This window comes from Caretta caretta, chromosome 5 (genome assembly GCF_965140235.1).
Source record: "Caretta caretta isolate rCarCar2 chromosome 5, rCarCar1.hap1, whole genome shotgun sequence".
NCBI lineage: Eukaryota > Metazoa > Chordata > Testudines > Cheloniidae > Caretta > Caretta caretta.
In genome coordinates this window covers 16,464,776-16,488,471 of record NC_134210.1, presented here as the reverse complement: position 1 = coordinate 16,488,471, position 23,696 = coordinate 16,464,776, and the positions used below count along the sequence as shown (strand labels likewise).

General features: G+C 42.1%; 1 protein-coding gene across 2 annotated transcripts in view; it reads left to right on the top strand.

The window, feature by feature from the left end:
• MYO5B (myosin VB) overlaps nucleotides 1-23,696 on the top strand; it is a 367,788-nt gene that overhangs the window by 234,648 nt on the left and 109,444 nt on the right. For both annotated transcript variants that reach the window (XM_048851019.2, XM_048851021.2), the window contains exons 14-17: nucleotides 930-1,013; nucleotides 13,734-13,886; nucleotides 15,079-15,176; nucleotides 22,020-22,106. In XM_048851019.2, the coding sequence (XP_048706976.2) occupies nucleotides 930-1,013; nucleotides 13,734-13,886; nucleotides 15,079-15,176; nucleotides 22,020-22,106 (422 nt within the window). The remainder of the gene's footprint in view (nucleotides 1-929; nucleotides 1,014-13,733; nucleotides 13,887-15,078; nucleotides 15,177-22,019; nucleotides 22,107-23,696) is intronic.

Genomic DNA, 23,696 nt, shown 5'->3' with positions numbered 1-23,696 from the left:
TTCTGCATGTGTGATTGCTGACAGTTAGTGATTTGCTTGAATTTGAATTAGAAAAAATAGGTTTTACTCAATCTTTTGAAGACTCATCCAGTGCTTTTTGGCCAGGTCTTACTTGAAAAACAACGGATTCTAAATTCCAAAAAAAATGTACTTGCAAGAGAGATTGGGTGAGACCTAGCACAGAGCTCTCCAAGATGTTTTGAGACTGAGGTGTGGGTGGTTATTCACTGGCTTACCAGGAATGCCAAAGTGGGCCTTTCAAAGCGTGCCATAGGTGCTACAAGTACTCATATGAATGGTAGAGTCCTGGAAATTTTGCAGTTGACTTCAGTGGGAACAGGACTGGATCCTGAAGGGGGTAATAGCTGGGTAATGTACAGTGTTTGAATTAAGTGTTGTAATGCCTTGTATCTTACACTCAAATATTTTATATTAATAGGATAAACTGGTGTGACCTTCCTCACCACTTTTCCCCCATTCATTCAGCCATATGCGCTACCTTTCCAATGAGTTTATGGCAATATGATGATGCCTAAAATCGTGCGAGACTACACATCGTAATTACAGCAAGAGACTTGCAATACGCTGACTAATCTGAGGATAGGTCTATACTTCAATTAAACACCTGCAGCTGGCCAGAGTCAGCTGACTCAGGCCCATTGGAGTTGGGCTGCAGGGTTATACGCTTGCAGTGTAGACATTTGGGCTGGGGCTGGAGCCTGAGCTCAGGACCCCAGAGTTGGGAGAGTCCCAGAACCCAGGCTCCAGCATGAGCCTTAATGTCTATACTTCCGTATTACAGCCCCACAGCCCAAGCCGTGTGAGCCCAACTCAGCTAATGGTTGCCAGCCAAAGGTGTTTAATTGCAGTGTAGATGCATTCTGAGGGGTTTAACCACCATTCCATTTCTCCATTGCTTTGTGTGGTAGGTGGAGTATCAGTCTGATGGATTTCTGGAGAAAAATAGGGACACTGTATATGAAGAACAGATCAACATACTGAAGGCCAGCAAGGTAAGAGCAGAAGGTTTGGAAAATAGTCCACATTAAACCAAAGTTGGCATTGCTGAACTGTTCTGATATCTTTGCTCATTTTAAAACACCCAGGAGCGTGTGCAAAAGCTCTTACAGTCTACATGGTCAGGAACAAAAATAAAAAGTAAATGTAAAAAGTGAACTTAAGCTGTCATTTTACCCAGGTGTTCTCTTCATTCATGTAACCTGCAATCTCCTCCCTGCTGTATATCCCCTGTCATGCTTAAGGTCCTAAATCATGACCACCATCTTTCAATCAACTTGGCTTGATTGGAACCCCCTTCACAACCTGCTGACCCTACTCCTTAGTCAGTCAGGGTAAAGATCACCCAGTACAGAGGGCCAGCCCAAGAGGATTTAAGTGATGCCTGGGATTTGTGCTGGACGTCTACATGGGAGTGATTTCACTTCCAAAGAAGTGTCACTGCTCAATAACAATGAAGCTTTCTTTTCTTTCTCTCCCTTCCTGCCCTTCTCCCACCCTGGGACTATGTGCATGGTCTTTGAAGCACCTCCAGCCTCGGCTGATCCAGAGATTAAAAGACCATGATCAGGAATTAAACCCCTATGTTGCAGGTGGTATTGCAGAGCATTTCTTTTAACCTGCTATCCTGGGCCATAAATGCAATGCTTGTAGATGAAAAAGCATTTACTTCATTGCAGTATACCGCAGTTATGCTTGTTGCTTCCATGTAAGCTATACGTTCACAACTCTATTTTTTTTTTCATTTTTATTAAATTGAGAGTTAATATAGCATTAAGGTAGAAATATCAAGGAATCTGCATACAAGAAATTCCAAACATTGTCACAGCTCCCATAACATTACTGCCCACATATGCTACGATATGCAACATTAACGAGTAATACGTTAAGGTTTACAGCGAACAACAAAAAAGTTCCTTGATCTCTGTGACACTAAGAGCATCCCAATGCCAGAAGGCAAGGGGCTCCCTGGTATCTAGCAGTGAGTTCAGCTGGTGAGACCAGCTCAGTATATCCCAACTCACTACTGTTAAAATCTGTATCTGAAAGGTGTTATGTGATGTCATTGAAAAACTAATAACATGCTGGTTATTAATATCACTGAAATGTTTGTAGCAACACTAGGAATTATGGATACTCTCTGATATTATGTTCTAGAGACTGTAAAAAGACAAAGGAGGAAAAACCAGTTTTTTTTCCAGACAAGGGGGAAGGCAAACACCTCTGGCTCAGTAGCAAACCAAGCCATATGTGAACAGAGACATGGACGATGGACTGTTCATATCCATCAGAGGTTGTAGGAAGGGTATTTGCATTGTAAAATCACAGGAGACTGCAAAATTGACATGGTGCTGACTCTCTGGGGGACATAGCAAGCTGAGCTGAGCCCTAGGTGGGCTTCCTGACCTGTAAGACGAAGACAATCCCTTTTGAGGAAATAAGGAAGAGAGAGAGAGAGACTCCACCTTTCTCCTTCACCTTAGGAGACAAAGGAACCAAACAATTTGATCTTTGTGATGGGTCCTGGCCAGGAAAAGGAAAGGGTGAGAGAAACCATCTTGAACAAAGACTGTATCTTGCTAGATTTGAGTTTTAGATGCGTCATCACTTTTAGATTAGGGATGTAAATACCATTTTAAAAATTAAGCTGTAAAATTAAGCGTTTAAACGATTTAAAAATATGTTTAAATGGTTAACTATTTAAGTGGCTCGGGCCTGTCTGGCCAGCATGGCTGAAGCTGGGGTCACTCCAGCTGGGCACCATGGCTATGCCTGCTCTGTCTGGGTAGTGCCACTCCGGCCAGGTGCCGTGAGGGTTAACAGTTAAGGTGGTTAACCAGTAATACTATGCTTTCCGGTTAACCTTTTACATACTTATTTTTGATGTTTGTAACCATTTCTCCTTTTACTCCTGCCACGTGATGTCACTTAACCGATGTCCTTTTGTTAATAAACTTGTTTTATTTTTACTATAAATCAGTCCATACTGTGCTTGAAGAGCATGTTTACTCCAGGTTTCAGAGTAACAGCCGTGTTAGTCTGTATTCGCAAAAAGAATCATAGAATCATAGAATATCAGGGTTGGAAGGGACCTCAGTAGGTCATCTAGTCCAACCCCCTGCTCAAAAGCAGGACCCATCCCCAATTAAATCTTCCCAGCCAGGGCTTTGTCAAGCCTGACCTTAAAAACTTCTAAGGAAGGAGATTCCACCACCTCCCTAGGCAATGCATTCCAGTGTTTCACCACCCTCCTAGTGAAAAAGTTTTTCCTAATATCCAACCTAAACCTCCCCCACTGCAACTTGAGACCATTACTCCTTGTCCTGTCCTCTTCCACCACTGAGAATAGTCTAGAACCATCCTCTCTGGAACCACCTCTCAGGTAGTTGAAAGCAGCTATCAAATCCCCCCTCATTCTTCTCTTCCGCAGACTAAACAATCCCAGTTCCCTCAGCCTCTCCTCATAAGTCATGTGTTCCAGACCCCTAATCATTTTTGTTGCCCTTCGCTGGACTCTTTCCAATTTTTCCACATCCTTCTTGTAGTGTGGGGCCCAAAACTGGACACAGTACTCCAGATGAGGCCTCACCAATGTCGAATAGAGGGGGACGATCACGTCCCTCGATCTGCTCGCTATGCCCCTACTTATACATCCCAAAATGCCATTGGCCTTCTTGGCAACAAGGGCACACTGCTGACTCATATCCAGCTTCTCGTCCACTGTCACCCCTAGGTCCTTTTCTGCAGAACTGCTGCCTAGCCATTCGGTCCCTAGTCTGTAGCTGTGCATTGGGTTCTTCCGTCCTAAGTGCAGGACCCTGCACTTATCCTTATTGAACCTCATCAGATTTCTTTTGGCCCAATCCTCCAATTTGTCTAGGTCCCTCTGTATCCTATCCCTCCCCTCCAGCGTATCTACCACTCCTCCCAGTTTAGTATCATCCGCAAATTTGCTGAGAGTGCAATCCACACCATCCTCCAGATCATTTATGAAGATATTGAACAAAACCAGCCCCAGGACCGACCCCTGGGGCACTCCACTTGACACCGGCTGCCACCTAGACATGGAGCCATTGATCACTACCCGTTGAGCCCGACAATCTAGCCAGCTTTCTACCCACCTTATAGTGCATTCATCCAGCCCATACTTCCTTAACTTGCTGACAAGAATACTGTGGGAGACCGTGTCAAAAGCTTTGCTAAAGTCAAGAAACAATACATCCACTGCTTTCCCTTCATCCACAGAACCAGTAATCTCACCATAGAAGGCGATTAGATTAGTCAGGCATGACCTTCCCTTGGTGAATCCATGCTGACTGTTCCTGATCACTTTCCTCTCATGCAAGTGCTTCAGGATTGATTCTTTGAGGACCTGCTCCATGATTTTTCCAGGGACTGAGGTGAGGCTGACTGGCCTGTAGTTCCCAGGATCCTCCTTCTTCCCTTTTTTAAAGATTGGCACTACATTAGCCTTTTTCCCGTCATCCGGGACTTCCCCCGTTTGCCACGAGTTTTCAAAGATAATGGCCAATGGCTCTGCAATCACAGCCGCCAGTTCCTTTAGCACTCTCGGATGCAACTCGTCCAGCCCCATGGACTTGTGGACGTCCAGCTTTTCTAAATAGTCCCTAACCACCTCTTTCTCCACAGAGGGCTGGCCATCTATTCCCCATGTTGTGATGCCCAGCGCAGCAGTGTGGGAGCTGACCTTGTTCGTGAAGACAGAGGCAAAAAAAGCATTGAGTACATTAGCTTTTTCCACATCCTCTGTCACTAGGTTGCCTCCCTCATTCATTAAGGGGCCCACACTTTCCTTGGCTTTCTTCTTGTTGCCAACATACCTGAAGAAACCCTTCTTGTTACTCTTAACATCTCTCACAGCTGCAGCTCTAGGTGCGATTTGGCCCTCCTAATTTCATTCCTACATGCCCGAGCAATATTTTTATACTCTTCCCTGGTCATATGTCCAACCTTCCACTTCTTGTAAGCTTCTTTTTTATGCTTAAGATCCGCTAGGATTTCACCGTTAAGCCAAGCTGGTCGCCTGCCATATTTACTATTCTTTCGACACATCTGGATGGTTTGTCCCTGTAACCTCAACAGGGATTCCTTGAAATACAGCCAGCTCTCCTAGACTCCTTTCCCCTTCATGTTAGTCCCCCAGGGGATCCTACCCATCCGTTCCCTGAGGGAGTCGAAGTCTGCTTTCCTGAAGTCTAGGGTCCGTATCCTGCTGCTTACCTTTCTTCCCTGTGTCAGGATCCTGAACTCAACCAACTCATGGTCACTGCCTCCCAGATTCCCATCCACTTTTGCTTCCCCTACGAATTCTTCCCGGTTTGTGAGCAGCAGGTCAAGAAAAGCTCCCCCCCTAGTTGGCTCCTCTAGCACTTGCACCAGGAAATTGTCCCCTACGCTTTCCAAAAACAAAAAAAAGAAAAGGAGTACTTGTGGCACCTTAGAGACTAACCAATTTATTTGAGCATAAGCTTTTGTGAGTTACAGCTCGCTTCATCAGATGCATGTAGTGGAAAATACAGTGGGGAGATTTTATATACACAGAGAACATGAAACAATGGATGTTACCATACAGACTGTAACAAGAGTGATCAGGTAAGGTGAGCTATTACCAGCAGGAGAGCTGGGGTGGGGACCTTTTGTAGTGATAATCAAGGTGGGCCATTTCCAGCAGTTGACCAAAACATGTGAGGAACAGTGGGGGGTAGGGAGGGAGGGGGAAGAAATAAACATGGGGAAACAGTTTCACTTTGTGTAATGACCCATCCACTCCCAGTCTTTATTCAAGCCAAAGTTAATTGTATCCAGTTTGCAAATTAATTTCAATTCAGCAGTCTCTCATTGGAGACTGTTTTTGAAGTCTTTTTGTTTAAGAATTGCCACTTTTAGGTCTGTAATGGAGTGACCAAAGAGATTGAAGTGTTCTTCGACTGGTTTTTGAATGTTCTAATTCTTGATGTCTGATTTGTGTCCATTTATTCTTTTACGTAGAGACTGTCCAGTTTGGCCAATGTACATGGCAGAGGGGCATTGCTGGCACATATCACATTGGTAGATGTGCAGGTGAACGAGTCTCTGATAGTGTGCCTGATGTGATTAGGCCCTATGATGGTGTCCCCTGAATAGATATGTGGACACAATTGGCAATGGGCTTTGTTGCAAGGATAGGTTCCTGAGTTAGTGTTTTTGTTGTATGGTGTGTGGTTGCTGGTTAGTATTTGCTTCAGGTTGGGGGGCTGTCTGTCAGGCCAGGAACCTATCCTTGCAACAAAGCCCGTTGCCAACTGATGGTGTCCCCTGAATAGATATGTGGACACCACATAAAAAGTAAACCCTACAGGTGCAAAAGCCCAGAAGGCAATTTTTTTCTTATGATTTTGGGGGTCATTACACAAAGCAAAACCATTTCCCCATGTCCATTTCCCCTCCCGCCCCCGGCTCACCTTACCTGATCACTCTTGTTACAGTCTGTATGGTAACACCCATTGTTTCATGTTCTCTGTGTATACAAAATCTCCCCGCTGCATTTTCCACTACAAGCATCCGACGAAGTGAGCTGCAGCCAATACATGGCCCTCAATGAGGCAGCCACACAATTCAAACGAGCTGAGATAGTTGTGGAAGTTGCAGAGTGGACCGAAAGGGTGGGAATGGGTAATAGAAAGAAGAATTGTGACCATCAAAAATGGGAAGTGCCAAAGAAACTGATCTGAGAGTCAAGAAAAGGGAGGCAAAAAAGCTGCAGTATATTATAATCTCTCACCAATGTTACAGGGTACCTGCCCCTGTGGCTTTCTCTGCTGTGTATCTTATAAACCCACTGGCTCCCAGGTCCAGCAATTCTAATAGAGTATCTGACTTTGAATAATCAGTTCCTTGAAAAAGGGCTCTTTGGCCTCTGAAGATTACAGGCTCCATCAGCTTTGCAAGCTGTAAACTTGGTAGGTTTCTTGAACAAGAAAAAATTGGCTTCTGGAGCATGCAACTGAGTGGAGTGTCCACATCTTTAGCACGTGTTAAAAATAGATAGGAAAGCGCTAATGTGCATCAGTGAGATTACCAAATTTGAGAGCTCCTCGTTAATTTTACATTTGCTTCAAATGTAGTTTAATTTTTTAAGATCTCAGTGAGATCAGCTGAAAAAGTCAAGTTTGAGAAGAATAGGACTTAGCATTTACAGGTTGCTTATTTGAGAATCTCAAAGCACTGTATAAATATTTATTAAGAGATGGGCCTGAACCAGAACCCCAGATCCAAACACCCACATTTTGGCAGAACCGGATTCAAACTTTGCAGCTCAGTGCCTTCTAATGTAATTGATATTTAATTACAGATAGGTAAACTAAGGCACCAAATGGCTAAATGACTTGTCCTAAGTCAGATAGTCAGTGGCAATGCCCAGAATAGAACCCAGTCCTGGATCTCAGTAACTTGCTCTTATGTCCTGATAGGATTTCATCTATTAATTTTGTATCACACTCTTAGGATCTTTAAATGAATGCAAACCCCTCCGCAAATGGTTTTGATTAATATTCAAATAAGGCAGTCTTTTCTTTGACTCCCTGATTTTAAGAAAATGAGGTACCCATAAGGATATTGGAAAATTCTTTTGAACTGGTCCAATCGTTACAGGACACAATCCTATTTATTCTCATCCTACAACTTAAAAATACCCTGTTGTTTTTGTTTTTCATTTTACCAACTCAGTCCTCTAGTTCTACAAAGTCCAGCCATTGAACTGAGACTTGAAAAGTCCTAAAATCAGGGTATAGATTTTGTATACAGTTCTGGAGAACAAAGTCTTGACGTCAGTCAGAATACTAGTGCTGTGTATGCACAGGCCCGGCACAGTATTCGTTCGACAAGAAAGTGCAGTTTGGTGTCCTGAGAGCAGCCATGCTATAGAATCATGTACCAGTAAAGCCCAGATCAGAGCAAGCATTTGCTAACCTGTCTAACTGTTGAATTCCCTCCGAACCTTGCAAACAGACATCTGTGTTGCCTGTTCAGATGTAGGCCCCTTTTGTCTCTGTTGGCTTTTTCTTTCCATTCATCTGAAGCCTCTCAATGAAGTGAAATTAACCTGCCATTTATCTGTTTCCTGCAGTCTGTTCAATGTCCCATTAGCTATGGAGCGAGGCCATTTAAGTCTGGTTTATTTCCCAGGAGCCTTGTCGTGCCTTTCTACCTTGGTTTAACAACTAGCAGGGATACCAGTGACCTCCAAAACCACAACAAAATGAGCAAGAACATGACAGGAGGGGAAACGAGTGAAAGCACTTCTTGTGGGGACTTTAAGCAGGAGTTTTAATATGGATATAAATATAACTAGATTCAGAACGGGAAACTAATTGAGCATTGTCAGCAATTTGCTCTGGTGTGCAATGATAGATTCATATGAAAATGCTGAGGTGTGCAATTTTCGTGTCCACGTGGGTAATTTCTGGTCTAATGACTGTGGAAGTGGGCTTTAATAATGTTCAAAGTCAAAAGCTTCATGTCCTCAGGAAGCCTGCACAATTTACCTTGCAAAACTATATAATTAGAGCTTACTTAAAACGCCAGGTAATCTGTAGGAAATAGATGCCGCATGATGAATTATTCAGCCAGTTCCCTGCATGCTGTGATGAGCAATCCTGCAGCGGTGATAGTGTTTGAAAGATTTCTGTTGGATTTTCCTGTAACCCTTAGATTCACACTGCAGTTGAGGAGGAGAACAGTTATTAGAGCAGCCCTGAACCCTGGATACACATCTGTCACCTGCAGTTCACTCATTTAGTATTGGACAACCTGAGTTGTGGGTTTATTACCAAGATATTTTCCCTCTCCCCAATTCTTTCTTAATTTCATAGGGCCAAATGCAGATGTGATGTGCAAGGTGATGTAAATTACCAGTGACCAAATGCATGTAAGGGAATTTAAGCTGTTGTGATTTACATGGCAAGGCATGGGTGCTGAAACTAGGGGTCTTGGGTGCCCTGCCGCACCCCATGGATTGAAGCAGTTTCCACCATATATGGGGTTCACAGTATGATTCAATGGTATCCCCATTATACAAATTGTTCCAGCACCTCTGTGCCATGGAGCTGGAAGAAAGTGTAACGGCTTAGTGCACAGCAAGCTCTGGGGTGTGAATCTAGAGCGGACTAGCCTGCTGCTCACTAACTGGCTGCGTGGACCCTGCTACAGCACACAGTAGATCGAAGCCTGCTACGGAACTTTCAGTTGCAGATTCATAGCTCAGCTTGCTGCACGCTAAGTCTGCATGAGCACAAGCCCTAAACTGAAGCATGCAGCAGGGGCTCTTATTGTTAACTGCATTCCTGTGACAGCTCTCTGGTTAAGACTCTGAGCATGTAAGAGACAGCAGTTTACATCCATTGCTGACTTTTACATCCATTTACGGTCTCGTAACTTGTACCACCTCACACATCACCTCTGAACTGAGCCCTTATTTGTGCCGTTTTCATGTGGACCCAGGTAAGAGTAATATCCTTTACCAGCCCCATTGCCTCCCCCCACCTCCCCAACGTCACCAGTACGGTAGCACTTCCGCCTTTCAGTTGCTAAATTGAACTGTGCTGGGGTCTCCCCACTACCTCTTCCTAGCCGCATCCCCTTTCACAAAACACCTCCGCTTTCTCCATCCACCACATCTTTCATGTTCTAACCCAGATTAAAATCCTATATTTGGTGTTAATTCCCTCTGGGTAGATAGGAACTCCGCTCTCCCTCGCAGTTGCTGGGAAGAGGCTGAAAGAGGGAGCTATCCTTTTGGCATCTACTGGAATGGTTGATACTTTGCACTTGAAGGTGTCCCACAGACTTCCTCGGGGAATCTTTCTCCTCTTATGCTACCTGTTTCATGTTGAGGAAGGTAGGGGGCTTGGCTGTTTCTCCCCCCACATGCTCATCTGCTTAGATTGGGATTGGTAGCCTCAGGGTCCCTGCCTCTACTTGGCTGGAGAGAGTAGAATGTTGTGTGGCCATCTTACTTGTTTGTGCTCTGCAAGGTTCAGGTCTCCTCAGTTTGGGTCATTTTGGTGGAGTCAAGTTTAATTTAAAAAACAGAGCCTAATCTTGGGGCCTGAGCCAATGGGCCTAAAAGCTGGGTCCTTTGGGCTTGAGCTGAGAAGGTAGAAACTACAATTGTTTTGGTCATTAATGATGGGCAAGTCTCAGAAAAGTCAAAGGTTCAGTGGATACTGCTTGAGACCTACCTGGCCTAAAAGCTAAGCTAAAAGTCTTTGGAATTATTTTCTTCCATGTGAGATTTTTCAATACATACTGGTTTAGGTAATGAAGTATGTTGTTCTGTACAGACCCAGCTATCACAAGGAACTGTGTAAGAAGGGGAGGATATAATGTTTAAAACTTCTTCTTTTGCAGCCAAACTTATTACAGGTTTCAGAGTAAGGCAACTCCCATCCTTTCATATGCTGTGTATTTATACCTCCCTACTGTATGTTCTACTCCATGCATCTGATGAAGTGGGTTTTAGCCCACGAAGGCTTATGGCCAAATAAATGTGTTAATCTCTAAGGTGCCACAAGGACTCCTCATTGTTTAAACTTATTACAGTCTCAAAACATGTTCAGGTTTGGTCTGAAGCTTCAGGTGACCATTCAAATAACTCCTTTCTTTCTTTGAACTGGCTGTCTGAAGACACCCTTTATCAGCACTTTGCATTGTTCTGCAGCTAAAGTGACCCTGCATCTTATTCTGGGGGGGGAGTGGGGGGAGAGGCAGAGAGATTTTATTTTCACTTTGCATTCTTGTTAGCTCCACTACCTGCTGTAGCTTGAGTGTTCTTTAAATATGTTTACACTTATGTGGAGGTATATAACGAGTTTAGTTTATACGCATTTGTATACATCTGCATAGAGTACAAAGGTTGCTTTGTTTTGGGGCTTGTCTACACTGCCTCTTTACAGCACTGCACGTTTCGGCGCAGTAACGTGGCAGTGTAGACAGTGCTACAGGGCTGGGAGGTGCTCCCCTCGTGGAGATGGGTCCTTTTTTATAGCGCTGGGAAAGCTCTCCCAGTGCTGGTGCCGTGACTGCAGAGCCACGTTACAGTGAAGACATGCCCTTAGAGAAGCCTCCAAAATGCTGCATTTTCTGTGTCATGTGATGTTGATTCAGTGGCAACCTAGATCTTATTTTTATCGGCTGTTTCTCACGCAATCACGATGTGGACTTCAGTCGCAAATGGAAATATCAATCTGGGCCTCCTGCTTCAAAAAGGCAGGCCCCTTTCCCTGGGAAACAAAGGAAGATCTCCATTAGCGGTAGTAACGTTATACCTAGCATCCTGTGTGAGCCAGGAGAGGGGGACACAGATCTCAGCAAAACTGACACGTGCAGAAAAAAGTTCTGCACTGATCTGATTCTTTCTGAAGTTAAACGTCAATGAGGCAGGATCAGGCCAGTATACATAATACGGTACTAGGAATGGGGGGGAACCCCAGAAATGAACACCATGAGTGCTTACGCACCTCCAAAACAGATCCTTGTTGAAGAACTCCCAACAAGGTGAAATTGCATTACACTCTTTAGAAGGCAATTATTGTGGCCAATCAGACAGTAAAAGACTTATGAAGCAGTTAATTAGTTTTCAGCAGCCCTGTAGTAGCAAAACGAAGTAAAGAGATGACTCAAAGCAGAGAGAACTGATTTTATCATAGATCAAAAGCATGAGCAGTTGCTGTTAAGACAGAATATAACAATTCATTATCGTTATTAAGTGCCACGAGCATGCTCAGCACTGTACAAGACTCAAAGAAAGGCTCTGTCCCTGCCTCAAGGAACTTACAATCTTGAAACATCTAAGGGCTGATGCCAACTTCTGTAGCTCCATTGATTTCAGTGGAGCTCTGAATATTTACACCAGCTGAGGATCTGCTGCCTAGATTGGGGCATTGACTTACTACCCATCCTCAACAGTAGAGTGCCTACGTGGGTGTTACTGTCCATCAGGTAGATGATTCAATGGAAAACAAGTGTGAGGAGAGGATAAGTAACATTAAACTTCCCCAACCTAGGATTAACCCAGTCCTATGACCCTGGTGAGTTCCCACTCCCTCAGCCAGTTTATAATCTTTCCCCTGAGCACCTGTGCAAAGTGAAAGGAAAAACTGAGCCCAGGTTAACCCCTTGTTTGTAGGGGGATCAGGTAGCGTCCTCATCCCTTACCACAAGACCTTTCTGGGGCGGCATAACAAATAAGTACGTGGGTTTGTGCAGGGCTTTCCTGTTCACTGTGCTTTCTCTCTAAGCTCTTATGTGCTGTGCATGCCACATCATAAGCACCGCAAGGCTGCAGTCTGTTCTGTTCTAGTCTACATAGGTTCTGATACCACGTTTAGTCACTACAGTGTGTGTGTGTGCGCGCTTGACCCCTTCCCCCACCCCAGGGTGCTTGAATTGAGGTGGAATTACATTTCCTTGCTAACTAATGCCTGGTTGAACAGTTGAATCATATTGTAGTTTACTTTAGCAGTCTCTGCATCAGACCATAGTAAATAACAGCAATGGATAAAAGATACTGTATATTTTTTTTCCGTTCAGACACCCATAATTTAAATGTAGCTCTAGTTTGAAGGGGAAAGCTGAATAAATAGATATGTAATTGTATTTGAATGAGACAGGCGAGACCTCAGCACCTCTGAAAAACTTATTTACATGCCCCTATGTACTGGAGGTGTTTAACTTAATCGAAATCTGAAGATGCTGGCCCATTTTTCCTGGCTTTGTAAAACTTTCACTTTTGCTCCTTTTTTGTGTTCCACACGGATGGTGCTGCTCTATGGCCAGAGGCACAAGGCTTTCAGACCATCTGGTTTCGTTCCAAAGCTTTGAAAGAGGAGGTTCAGTAGCAGCAGAATGGTGGTCTGGGTCTGCCCTTGTCGTTTGTTGGTACTGTTTGTAAATGGTGAAATTCAAGAAGTTGGGGGGGTGGGTGCCAATTTGATCTGATCGGGTTGACAGACCAGGCTGGCTTTGAAATCCCAGAACCAGCAAGCTTCAGTCTGTCGTACAAATCAGGCTCTACTTTCGTGAGTGAAATAGCAAGCAATATGCCGTGAGTCACTGACAGCACTGGAACATTATTCTGACAGTGTTTCTTGCTGCATGAAGACCTGAATGACTTTCTGAAAGGGAAGGATAGTCACTGATGGTGAGGAGACATTTTAAGCAGTAGCAGAACTCTCCCATTCCCTTCTGAGAACAGAATGTTGCGCAAGCTTTATATCATGTAGAGCGAGATGAATCCTTTAAGATACCAGCCGCTGGGCTTGTTTCCCAGCAGACTGTACAATAACGGCACAATTGAAGTTTGTGATATGAACTGAGCATTGTCCTTTCTCTCACGGATCCCTGTGCTTTGAACAGCATTTCTGCTTTCAATGCCACAGCTGTTCAGATGGGTCTTTTGACAAAAATGAAAGTCCTCATTGGATAACCTACATAACAAAATACCTAATCCGACGCTGTTTGTGCACGTGCAAGATTTTTTTAATCCTGGTCATGTTGTTTTGTTGCCCTTTTCTCACCTGTAACTCAGGCCCAGTCTTAGAAGTTTAGGTTGAGAACACCTGCAAGTTGTCTTGGCTGCAATGTGGCTCGCAGTGCAATTCCTTTGGTAAACATAATAGATGGTATAGGTGCTTATGGTCTTCCTGTCTCCCGTTTAGTGTCAAATGGTAGCTGACTTATTTCAAGATGAAAAGGATTCTGTACCTGCTACTCTGACCGTAAAGGGAGCCGCCCCCAAAATCAGCGTCCGTTCTGCCAGACCAGCTGTGAAAGCTGCCAACAAAGAGCACAAGAAAAGTGTGGGGCACCAGGTAAAGTCTTCACTGGATTTAAAGTCGACTAGTTCTTTACATGGCAGCTTTCCTTTTCCGATTCTTCCCAAGCCCTTTTCAAAGTAATGAAGTAAAAGCTAGTGCCATGTGGGGCAGATATTTACAGTAGTCAACGATAGTAGACGCTCAGCCTTGGCTATTACAGCTGTAATTTAAAGTTACGATGCAGGGTGGTGTCTTTCGGATGTTGCGTCACAAAACTATTTACCATGTGGGTCAGCCATAAGATATAGAGGAGAAAAAAAAGTGATAGAAAAAGAGAAACTGGTTCAACATGCCAGTGATAGGAGGAGCGTTTCAGAGGTGGAGCAACACGAATAGACAAGCAGCCTCCAGTTGTGCAGAGTAAAGGGGACTGGACAGAGAAGGCAAAAAGAGATGAGCTGAATGAGCAGGCAAAGGAATAGATGGGTGTGAGATTAGAGAGGGAAGGTGAAGTCAAGGTCATATATAGAATCCTGAAGGCAGGAGGACATACTGAATTTGATGCAGAGATTACGAAGAAGCCATTGAGAGTGAAAGATGATGAGGGAGAGTTTAAGATAGGCCTGCTTATTGGTGTGGATTGAATAATCTGGCTTTTCCCCTGAAGTTTAGAGAGGAGGGATTTAGGAAGACCACAAATGAGTTGACTTCAGTAGTCTTGATTGGACGTGATTGAGACACAGAATAAGGAGCACAAAGGCTGGTGCAGGACTCATTGGAACACGTTTTATTGAAAATACTGGTGTTAAACCTTGAGAGTACCTTGCTCTCTCTTAAAGAGCCAGTGATACTTTTTACTTCTAGCTGTAGAGCTACCAAGATAGGGTCCTTTAACATCTCAGTTGAAGGGATGATGCCTGAAACCACAAAATAGTCCCTTGGTATTGTCCTACAACATTGCTTTGATGTAGCTCTTGTGTTTGTTTGTGTAGAACCAAGAGTTCTAGAGTACAATCTGGGTTTATATGAAAATTCATATTATTTTCATACCCATAGGCTGGTTCAGGCTTCCACTTATCACTGATGTCTGCTTGTAAAGTAGTCTTTTGTCTTTGATTTAGAATATACTCCAAATTTGCCCTTGTCATCTTCAGGCCTAATTAAGAGTTTGAACACTCCAAATTCACCCCTTCCCTCCCCCCACTCAAAGATAAGTGGATTTTATTTTTGTTCTGGTCTCTTTCAGTTCCGAAACTCCTTGCATTTATTGATGGAGACACTGAATGCTACCACTCCACACTACGTGCGCTGCATCAAGCCAAATGATGAGAAACTTCCGTTCAAGTAAGTTCCACTTTAAGATAAGCCAACATAGCTAGCTGTTCTAGTCCTTCATAGTAAAAAGGGCTGAAAAGTCTCTATACATTAAAATATTTGGAGTTCCACTCCTCTTAAAAGTGACACGTCCTTTTACAAAATGGTTCTTCTAAAATGTGCTCTAAGCATTTGATCTCCCTCAAGCCCCACTGATTTCAACTGGAGTTGAGGGTGTACAGTTATTGGTGGGTCCTGAAAGATTATTACTAGTTTACTGGGATTACCTAGCGTAGGGGTTTATACTACAGCACTGTAGTATGAGCGCTTGGAATTTGTTGTATGGCTAGTTAAAGTTAAGAATTTCAAATTCTGTAACTCATATAATTCTAAGAACTGTTGTCCCACAATCAGTGTCCTCTGTTGATTGAAGCCCTTATGATTGAAAATATACCTCATAGTTTATTTTGTTTTAATGGTCGAACATATTAGAAGTGTGGTACTCTCCAAGTGCTGTAGAATGGGAGAAAAATGTAGCCCACACTAACAAATATACTCTGCTACTGCTACACTGACCCAGACTAACCACATACAATATCCCAGTACAATACGATACAGAACTATTGCTTTTGCAATAGTGTCTGATCAAATTATATCTTAGAAGCTCACAACACATTAGAGTTAAATTGCACAGATACGGTGATAAACAATGAATAATAGCAGAAGGAGAGAAATGAAAAGACAGGGATAAGCAACTTCCTTAAATTTCCATTGAAAACACTTCGTTTGTACCTTGGGTATTTTTTGTTCCTGTTACGTATTTGTTTTAATAGAAGTCCAAAAACATGAGTCATATCAGCTGATGCAGTATTCCAATTGAGTGAGAGAGAGAATTTTGATTGAGGAGATGCCCTGAGCTGCCACAGCAGTTAGAAGGAGCACACACACATTTTAAATAAAATGGACAAATAATTATAGTGAGCTGATACAGCTTTTCTGTATTACCATTTGGAAGAATGTAATTAGGCCCAATTCTGTAATTAGGCCCAATTCTATTTAAGTCAGTGGAATTTTGCCATTGATTGAAAGGACCCAATGTTGCTCCCTTTTAGGTGTCTTTAAAGGGCCTGTTATAGGTTGCTGTTGGAGACATAGTAGAAAACCATGATGGAGTAGTTCCTATGTAATCCTATTAATAACATCAAGGTCTCCTAGAGTGCCACAGTGATAAGGAAAGAACATTTGTTTGCTTATATGATACATAATTCCTCATGTCTGGTTTTATTCTAACACAACTGCCACTCAGAGCCAATTTTAAAATCTTGTAGTCAATTTGTATCTACAAAATGACATACCATACATCTACACTGGCAAATGCCAAACAGATTGTTACCTGTATGATTATGTCATGGGAGTATTTTCTAACTCCAAAGAGTGTAAGCAAAGTAGCCTCCAAGGTGAAATTATCTGATCTTTCCAATTTGGGAGCTGTGAGACTCATCTATTCACATGGCTCAGTTTTCAACCCAGCCTTAGCTGAGTATTCAATTTTTCACCTTCAATTTTACATTCCAATTTTCCCCCAAGTATTCAGGGTACAGCTGATGCCCATTTATAAATAGCGTTCAGATGCGGTCAAGTAACTAATCATGAAATTCTAAATGACGTCAGCTGTACCTACACATGATTAGAGGTGCAAAACTGAAACAAGTTGCAGGCATACAAGTGTGCCTGACTGTTATAGTCTCTAGGCATGGTCCCAGAATGGTGATGCTGCAGTGTTTGATGTAATGCTTCCTAACAGGCAACAGAGGAGTTGCCAAACTGAAGTTTTCAAAACAAAGGGAAAGCCAAAGTAGATCCAAGAATTATTCTTCCAGCCTGAAGAGCACATGAAACTCCTTCGCAGTGCAGGTATGGCCATTGTGTACATCATATCCTGAAAACAGCAGGCAACACAGGAAAATACTCTGGGGTGGGATGGTTGAAGTTGCACTTCCTGTTTGTCAACTGGAAAGCACTGGTTCAGGCTTATTCACATCGCCGTCCCCTTGCTAGAGATCAGTATCTCCACCCTTCCTCAGAGGAGTCTACTTGTCTGGTACTGGTGATCCAGGAATCCTCACTAGTATTAAGCCTTATTGCCACCAGCTTAAGCAACTTAAGTCTTTGGCATCACTTAAATTAAACCAATTTGCTCTCTAAAAAATCCTCCTCCTATCAGACAAGATGATAAAGATACTGCAGTTCACATTTCAGCTGTGCCATGCGAGGGAAAACAATTCAGTGGAATGCTAGTGCTGGGGTAGTGCAGTGCCACTAAAATGTGGTTGCTTAGCACTGTCGTTTTCATCATTTGGCATAAGAACGTGAACCTATTTATTCAAAGAGGAACATTTTCTTAAACCTCCTTATATCAGTAGACACATTTTTTGACGTTTTCCTAAAATGAGACATTCAGAATTTAGTATTTAACTTTTTTTTCTACAAATCTAGTTTACTGAACATTAGTTCAGGAATCAAACACTTGAGTGTCAGATTTCCAGCATGAAAGAAGCTGCAGCACCGTAAGCATAATGCTTACTACTTGCAAAGCACTTCAGCCAAAATTTTCAAACCATTGTGTTTAACGTTGGTCAACTAGGAGGAAATTTTCAAAGGCAGAAATGGAAGTTGGGTATCCAGCTCTTATTTGTGCCTTTGAATGGTTCCCTTCTAAATTCTTATTTAAGCACCTAAACAAACGTACACTGAATTTCAGAGGTGCTGAACAGCCATAGACCCATTGGCTTCAAGTCTGAAAATCTTATCTTTTCTATTTTCAAAGTGCTATACAAACGTTAACTCAGTTTTTCCCAGCATTCGGGTTAGGTAGGCAAGTAATTGTATGTGTAATTTATAGATGAAGAAACTGAGGCAAAGAAAGGTTAAGGCAATGATTTTCAAAAGTATGAGCCTAAAATTAAGTTCCTAAATCCACATTTAGGTACTTAAATTGGTAGCCTCATTTTCAAGCTCCGAATGACTTCCTCCATGGAACACTTATTGATTTCAGTGAAAGTTGCTGGGTTCTCAGGTCACTTGTTTAGGTGCCTAACTGTGGAATTAGATGGCTAGCTTTAAGCTCTTCTGAAAATTTTGGCCCAATTGACTTGCTTAAGAGCACTTAAGAGTGAGTCCATGGCAGAACTCATGAATTATAGCTCTTGGCCCCAGGCCATGTTCAATCCACTAGACCTTTCTGCCTCCCAAGTCAAGAAAAAAAGAAGTGAGTGGTTAATAATAATAAACCTATTTCCTTAATTTTTAGTTCATCATTGATCCAGCTAAGGTGAGAAATGGTAACAGCCTCATCTGTGTGATCTTTTATTCTAGAGGATTTTTATTTATGTATGTATTTATTTTTAGTGTAGTGAAATGTAAAGAGTGGTTACAACTACAATTCCAAGTAGCTACATCTAGGAGTTGTGTTCGTAACTCCTACCTTACATCATTACTGAAAGTTGCTTAACGTTGAGATTGGAAAGCCAAGTTCTTGGTCACTCAGAGATCATAGACCCCAGAGCACTTTTTTGCTCGAGAAGAGAGTGTTAACTCAAGTGACTTGACCAAATGTTGTTTTCAGTTAATATAATCTACTGACGCAAAGTTCCCTGTATAGTTTAGTTGGAGAGGTTATTTGACTCTTTCTGTGCTGAGTAGCGTTACGGGTGAAGACTGATTGCTATGTTCCACCTGCAAGGTGACTGTGGTTTAGAGCAGGTGCCTGCAAATCAGAGAGATCTCTTTGTATACAGTATAAGTTGCTTTGGGATCCTCCAGGATGAAAGTTGCTAACATTGCTATTATTTATTATTATTAAAATTGCACCCCCTTGGATTCCTGTCTGGAGTGAGTGACAGGTTAAACTTCTTCTCTTTTTCTTCATGGTATTATAATGGATAACTTGCTGTGGACTTGACAGCATTGCTGAGTTTAAAAATGCGGAAAATAGCAGAGGTGTATTTCTTACACTACTCTAGCACAGCTGAGCAAATTAAAAAATGTTCATGAATTCTTGATCTCCAGATTGAAACATTAGGGGCATTCAGAATCCCAACATACATATAGGGACCTGTTCTCCCCTTGATAAGCATTGTCTCTTTACCACACGCAGTTAGGGTAGTGCCTGAAATAAACAGATGCTACCCAGAAGCATCTGTATGTCTCTGTAAGGTTGTCCATCAAAATAGGGGATGGATAGTTTCCAATCCAAGTACCTTTTAGGGCTACAGTGAGGCAATTCATGATACTAATGGTGCTGAGAATTATGGGGCTGTTTCTGAATTTGGGAGAATTTGTATTTGGGAAAAAGCAGATGATGTAGTCATAACGTATGATGATGAAAACACTCTTTCCATTCCACTGGTATCTCAGGAGGATGTTAAACAGCATCTATTAAAGTTAGACACTTTTACATCAGCAGGTCCAGATAACTTGCTTCCAAGAGTTTTAAAAGAGGTGGCCGAGGGCCTCACTGGACCATTAATGTTGTTTTTCAATAAGTGTTGGAGAACTGGGGAAGTTCTAGAAGACTGGAAGAAAGCTAATGATGTGCCAATATTTAAAAAGGGTAAACAGGCCGACCTGGATAATTACAGGTCTGTCAATCTGACATCAATCCCAGGCAAATAATGGAGCTGCAGATAAAAGACTTCATCAATATAGAGTTAAAGGAGGGTAATATAATTAATGCCAATCAACATAGGTTTATTGAAAATAGGTTCAGTCAAACAAACTTGATATCTTCTGTTATGATTACAAGTTTGGTTGACGAAGTTAACCATGTTGATATAATAGGCATAGACTTCTGAAAGGCATTTGACTTGAGACAACACAATATTTTGATTAAAAGAGAAAAATTATATAAAATTAACATGGCACACATTAAAACAGATTAACAGCTGGCTAACTGATAGGTGTCAAAATGGAATTGTAAATGAGGGATCATCACTGAGTGGGTGTGTTTCAAGTGGGGTCTTGCAGGGATCAGTTCTTGGCCCTAATTTATTTTGTATTTTTATCAGTTAACTGGAAGAAAATATAAAATCATCACTGATAACGTTTGCAGACGACATACAAAGTGGGGGACTAGTAAGTAACAGAGAACAGATCACTGATGCAGAGTGATATGACTCACTTGGTAATCTGGGCCCAAGCAAACTATGCTTTTTTAATGTGGCTAAATGTACTGTATACATCTATGAGCAAAGAACTTAGGTCATACATACAGGATGAGGGACTCTATCCTGGGAACCAGACACTCTGAAAACAATTTGGGGATTGTGATAGATAATCAGCTGAACACCAACTCCTAGGGTGACTCTGTGGCTAAAAGGACTAAGGCAATCCTTGGATGCATAAATGGGAATCTCAAGGAGTAGAGGTTCTTTAACCACTGTATTTGGCACTGGTGTGATCTCTGTTGGAATACTGTGTCCAGTTTGGTGTGCGCAAGTCAAGAAAGATGTTGATAAATTGGAGAGGATTCAGAGAAGAGCCACAAGAATGCTTGCATGATTAGAAAACATGCCTCATAGTGATAGACTTGAGGAGCTCCATCTATTTAGCTTAACAAAGAGAAGGTTAAGGGGTGACTTGATTACAGTCTGTAAGTACCTATATGGGGAACAAATATTTAATAATGGGTGCTTTAGTCTATCAGATAAAGCTATATAATATCCAATGTCTGGGAGTTGAAGCTAGACAAATTCAGATTTGAAAAAAGGTGAAATTTTTTTTTTTAACAGTGAGGGTAATTAACTACTGGAACAATTTATCAGGGGTTGTGGTACATTCGTTATCACTGACAATTTTTAATGAAGGTGAGATGTTTTTCTAGATGTGCTCTAGGAATTATTTTGGGGAAGTTCTGTGGCCTGTGATATACAGGAGGTCAGACTAGATGATCACAATCGTGCATTCTGACCTTGGAATCTATGAATCTCTGCTCCATTGCAATGTTTTACCTCAGTGCAGTCCCATTGAAATGCAGTGTCTGGTGCCAAAGAGTGGAGAATCAGGACCTCTGTGTGCACATGCTGTGGAAAATGGACTCTATTTACTATGCTTGTTTGGTATGAACACCGGCTGATCTCAATGTGGGTTCAGTGCCCAGAACCAGAATAGAATATGGCCCTGTGCCATCTAAGATAGCAAAGTTCCATTGAAACAAAGATTAAAGCTCCTAAACCACATTTAAATTCATATGGTTTCCAAAGCCAGTTAAGTGGGGTCTGATCATTACTTTGGTATTAATTGTAATGGTATTGATCGTATAGAATGTTTTTTCATATTGAAATTGGTGTTGTCTTCCCTAAGAATTTCATTGCCCTTTACATCAGAGCCTTATTACACTGTTGTTAGAAAATGTCGCATCTTATAGACCTCAGATGAATAGGTTTTCTGGCTATGCAGAAAAGCACCTTGTACTGCTTGTTGTTATAGGTTATGCTGTGGTGCAGTCATCACATCCCTCTTTCTGCTCAGTGATGTCTATCTTTCTGTTAACGAGCAACTCAGTTCTTTTTCCTGAAAACCTTTAATCGTGCTGCATAAGTCACATGTTAATCCACCTGCTCAAAGAATTCCAATAAGGATTTCCAGGCTGCAGGAAACTGAGCTCTCCCAACATGCAGGAGAACGTAAATGGCAGAGTTTCTTTCTGTACGTGCTGTGTATATAAGCAGAAATGAAACCCAGCTGTATTGGAAAGGTTGCCAACGTAAATATTCTTGTCATTGCCTCCGGATACGCTGCTGCTAGGTTTCTTTTAATTTTGTGCATGGAGTGGGAAACTGTGCTCATCTGTATCATTCTAACATGTAATTGCAGATTTGATCCAAAGAGAGCAGTCCAGCAGTTAAGAGCCTGTGGTGTGTTGGAGACCATCCGTATCAGTGCAGCTGGCTACCCATCCAGGTACTGTACTGCCAAAGACACCTTGTGTTATACTGTGTCATGTGCTTTATCCAGTGAAGTTGGCACCTGGAGGGGGAAAAAGCAGTGTTTTCTTTCAGAAAGATGTTTGGTTTACAAAAATCCCACCAGCTCCTGAAATCTTCTTCAGTTCTGAGAAGTTCGTTGCCAAGCCACAAGCTGAAATATAAACCAGCCATAGAGTGTGTTCTCTTTATTGAGCTCAGAGTGACACTTGGTGCTTTCAGTCTGGCACTGAGAAATAATTTCACGTGGTGATGTTAATTAGAAAGGAACCATGAACAATAAAATCTCCAAAAATGCTACGTATGGATAGTAAGAAGTTGATAGGAATCTGGATTGGATCCCATATGGAGATGGACAACAAGAAACAATAATGGAGTTTTTTCCCAGGCTGGTTATAGTTCTAAACATGTTATTCTTGTTCAGAAGTAAATGTTGCCTATAAGGAAGGATTCCCCCTGCAGCCACCAAAGCTCACTGTAGAAAAGGTCCCCACAGGGCCTACATGTATTGCTTTGTTTTCAGGCTTCAGACACCTGGTATAACAGCAGCTGCAGCCAAAAAATGTAGATGTTTGTTTCAGTGTATGCACATGGAGGGAATGAATCTTTTAAACCATTGTTATAGTCCACATATCGTATCAGGCATCAAACTTTTTGCATTAAGATAAAGGAAGAAAGGTGGGAGGTAATTTGAGCTTCATTGATAAGATTTGAGCTTCAGATGATATTTTAGGGCCCAGTAAATTTAAAAGCTGAAACTCTAAATCAGGCCTGAAGATGACAAGGGCAAATAATTTTGAAAATGCATCTGGTCTGCTTTATTGCTGAGCAGTTTTGTGTTAATGTCAGCGTAGCAATCAGCCTTTTTATATGGAACAAAGGAGTTATAAATATGCTTCCAAAATAGTCAATTAACCGGGATGTTCAATGCCCTGTCACTGTCCTTTCGGAGAAATGTGCTGCCTGAAAGTTCACTCACAAACCTTGCATGCTTATGAGATAACGGATCCTGAGAATTTATGCCAGCTGTTACAGTAGCGGCACTGCCAAATTATTTGATTTTCCTGGTGCTTTCTGACATCCAGAAGGAATTCCCACCACACCTTTGGACAAACAAATAGTGGAAACAGGAAGGCCTGCTGTCTGCTCTAGTTCACTCCGATGGATCTTTATGGAAAAGTCCTGTGGAAATTGAGAGAAAGTTGTATCCTTTCTATGAAACTTTAGAAGCATGCTGTAGAATGTAATAGAAATTTACGTCCCTTCTCTAGAATTATAGAAGGTGGTGTAGCCCTTTTTAAGTATTGGCTCCACCCTATTAAATTCTCTAAGACTTTTCCATTAAGGGATCTATGTCAGCTACTGGTAAAATGAGGATGCCTAAATTGCTGTCATCTCTAAGATTAAACAATGGGAAAAAATAACTCAAAATGATCCAAGCACCTTAAAAATCATGTTTATGAAGGTGTCAGTAGGGCCAAATACTGCTTCTGCCCTCCTATGTGTAGAAGGCCCCGAGATGTAGTGGAACAGCCATGGTTTCTTTATGATGGGGGACACCAAGGGG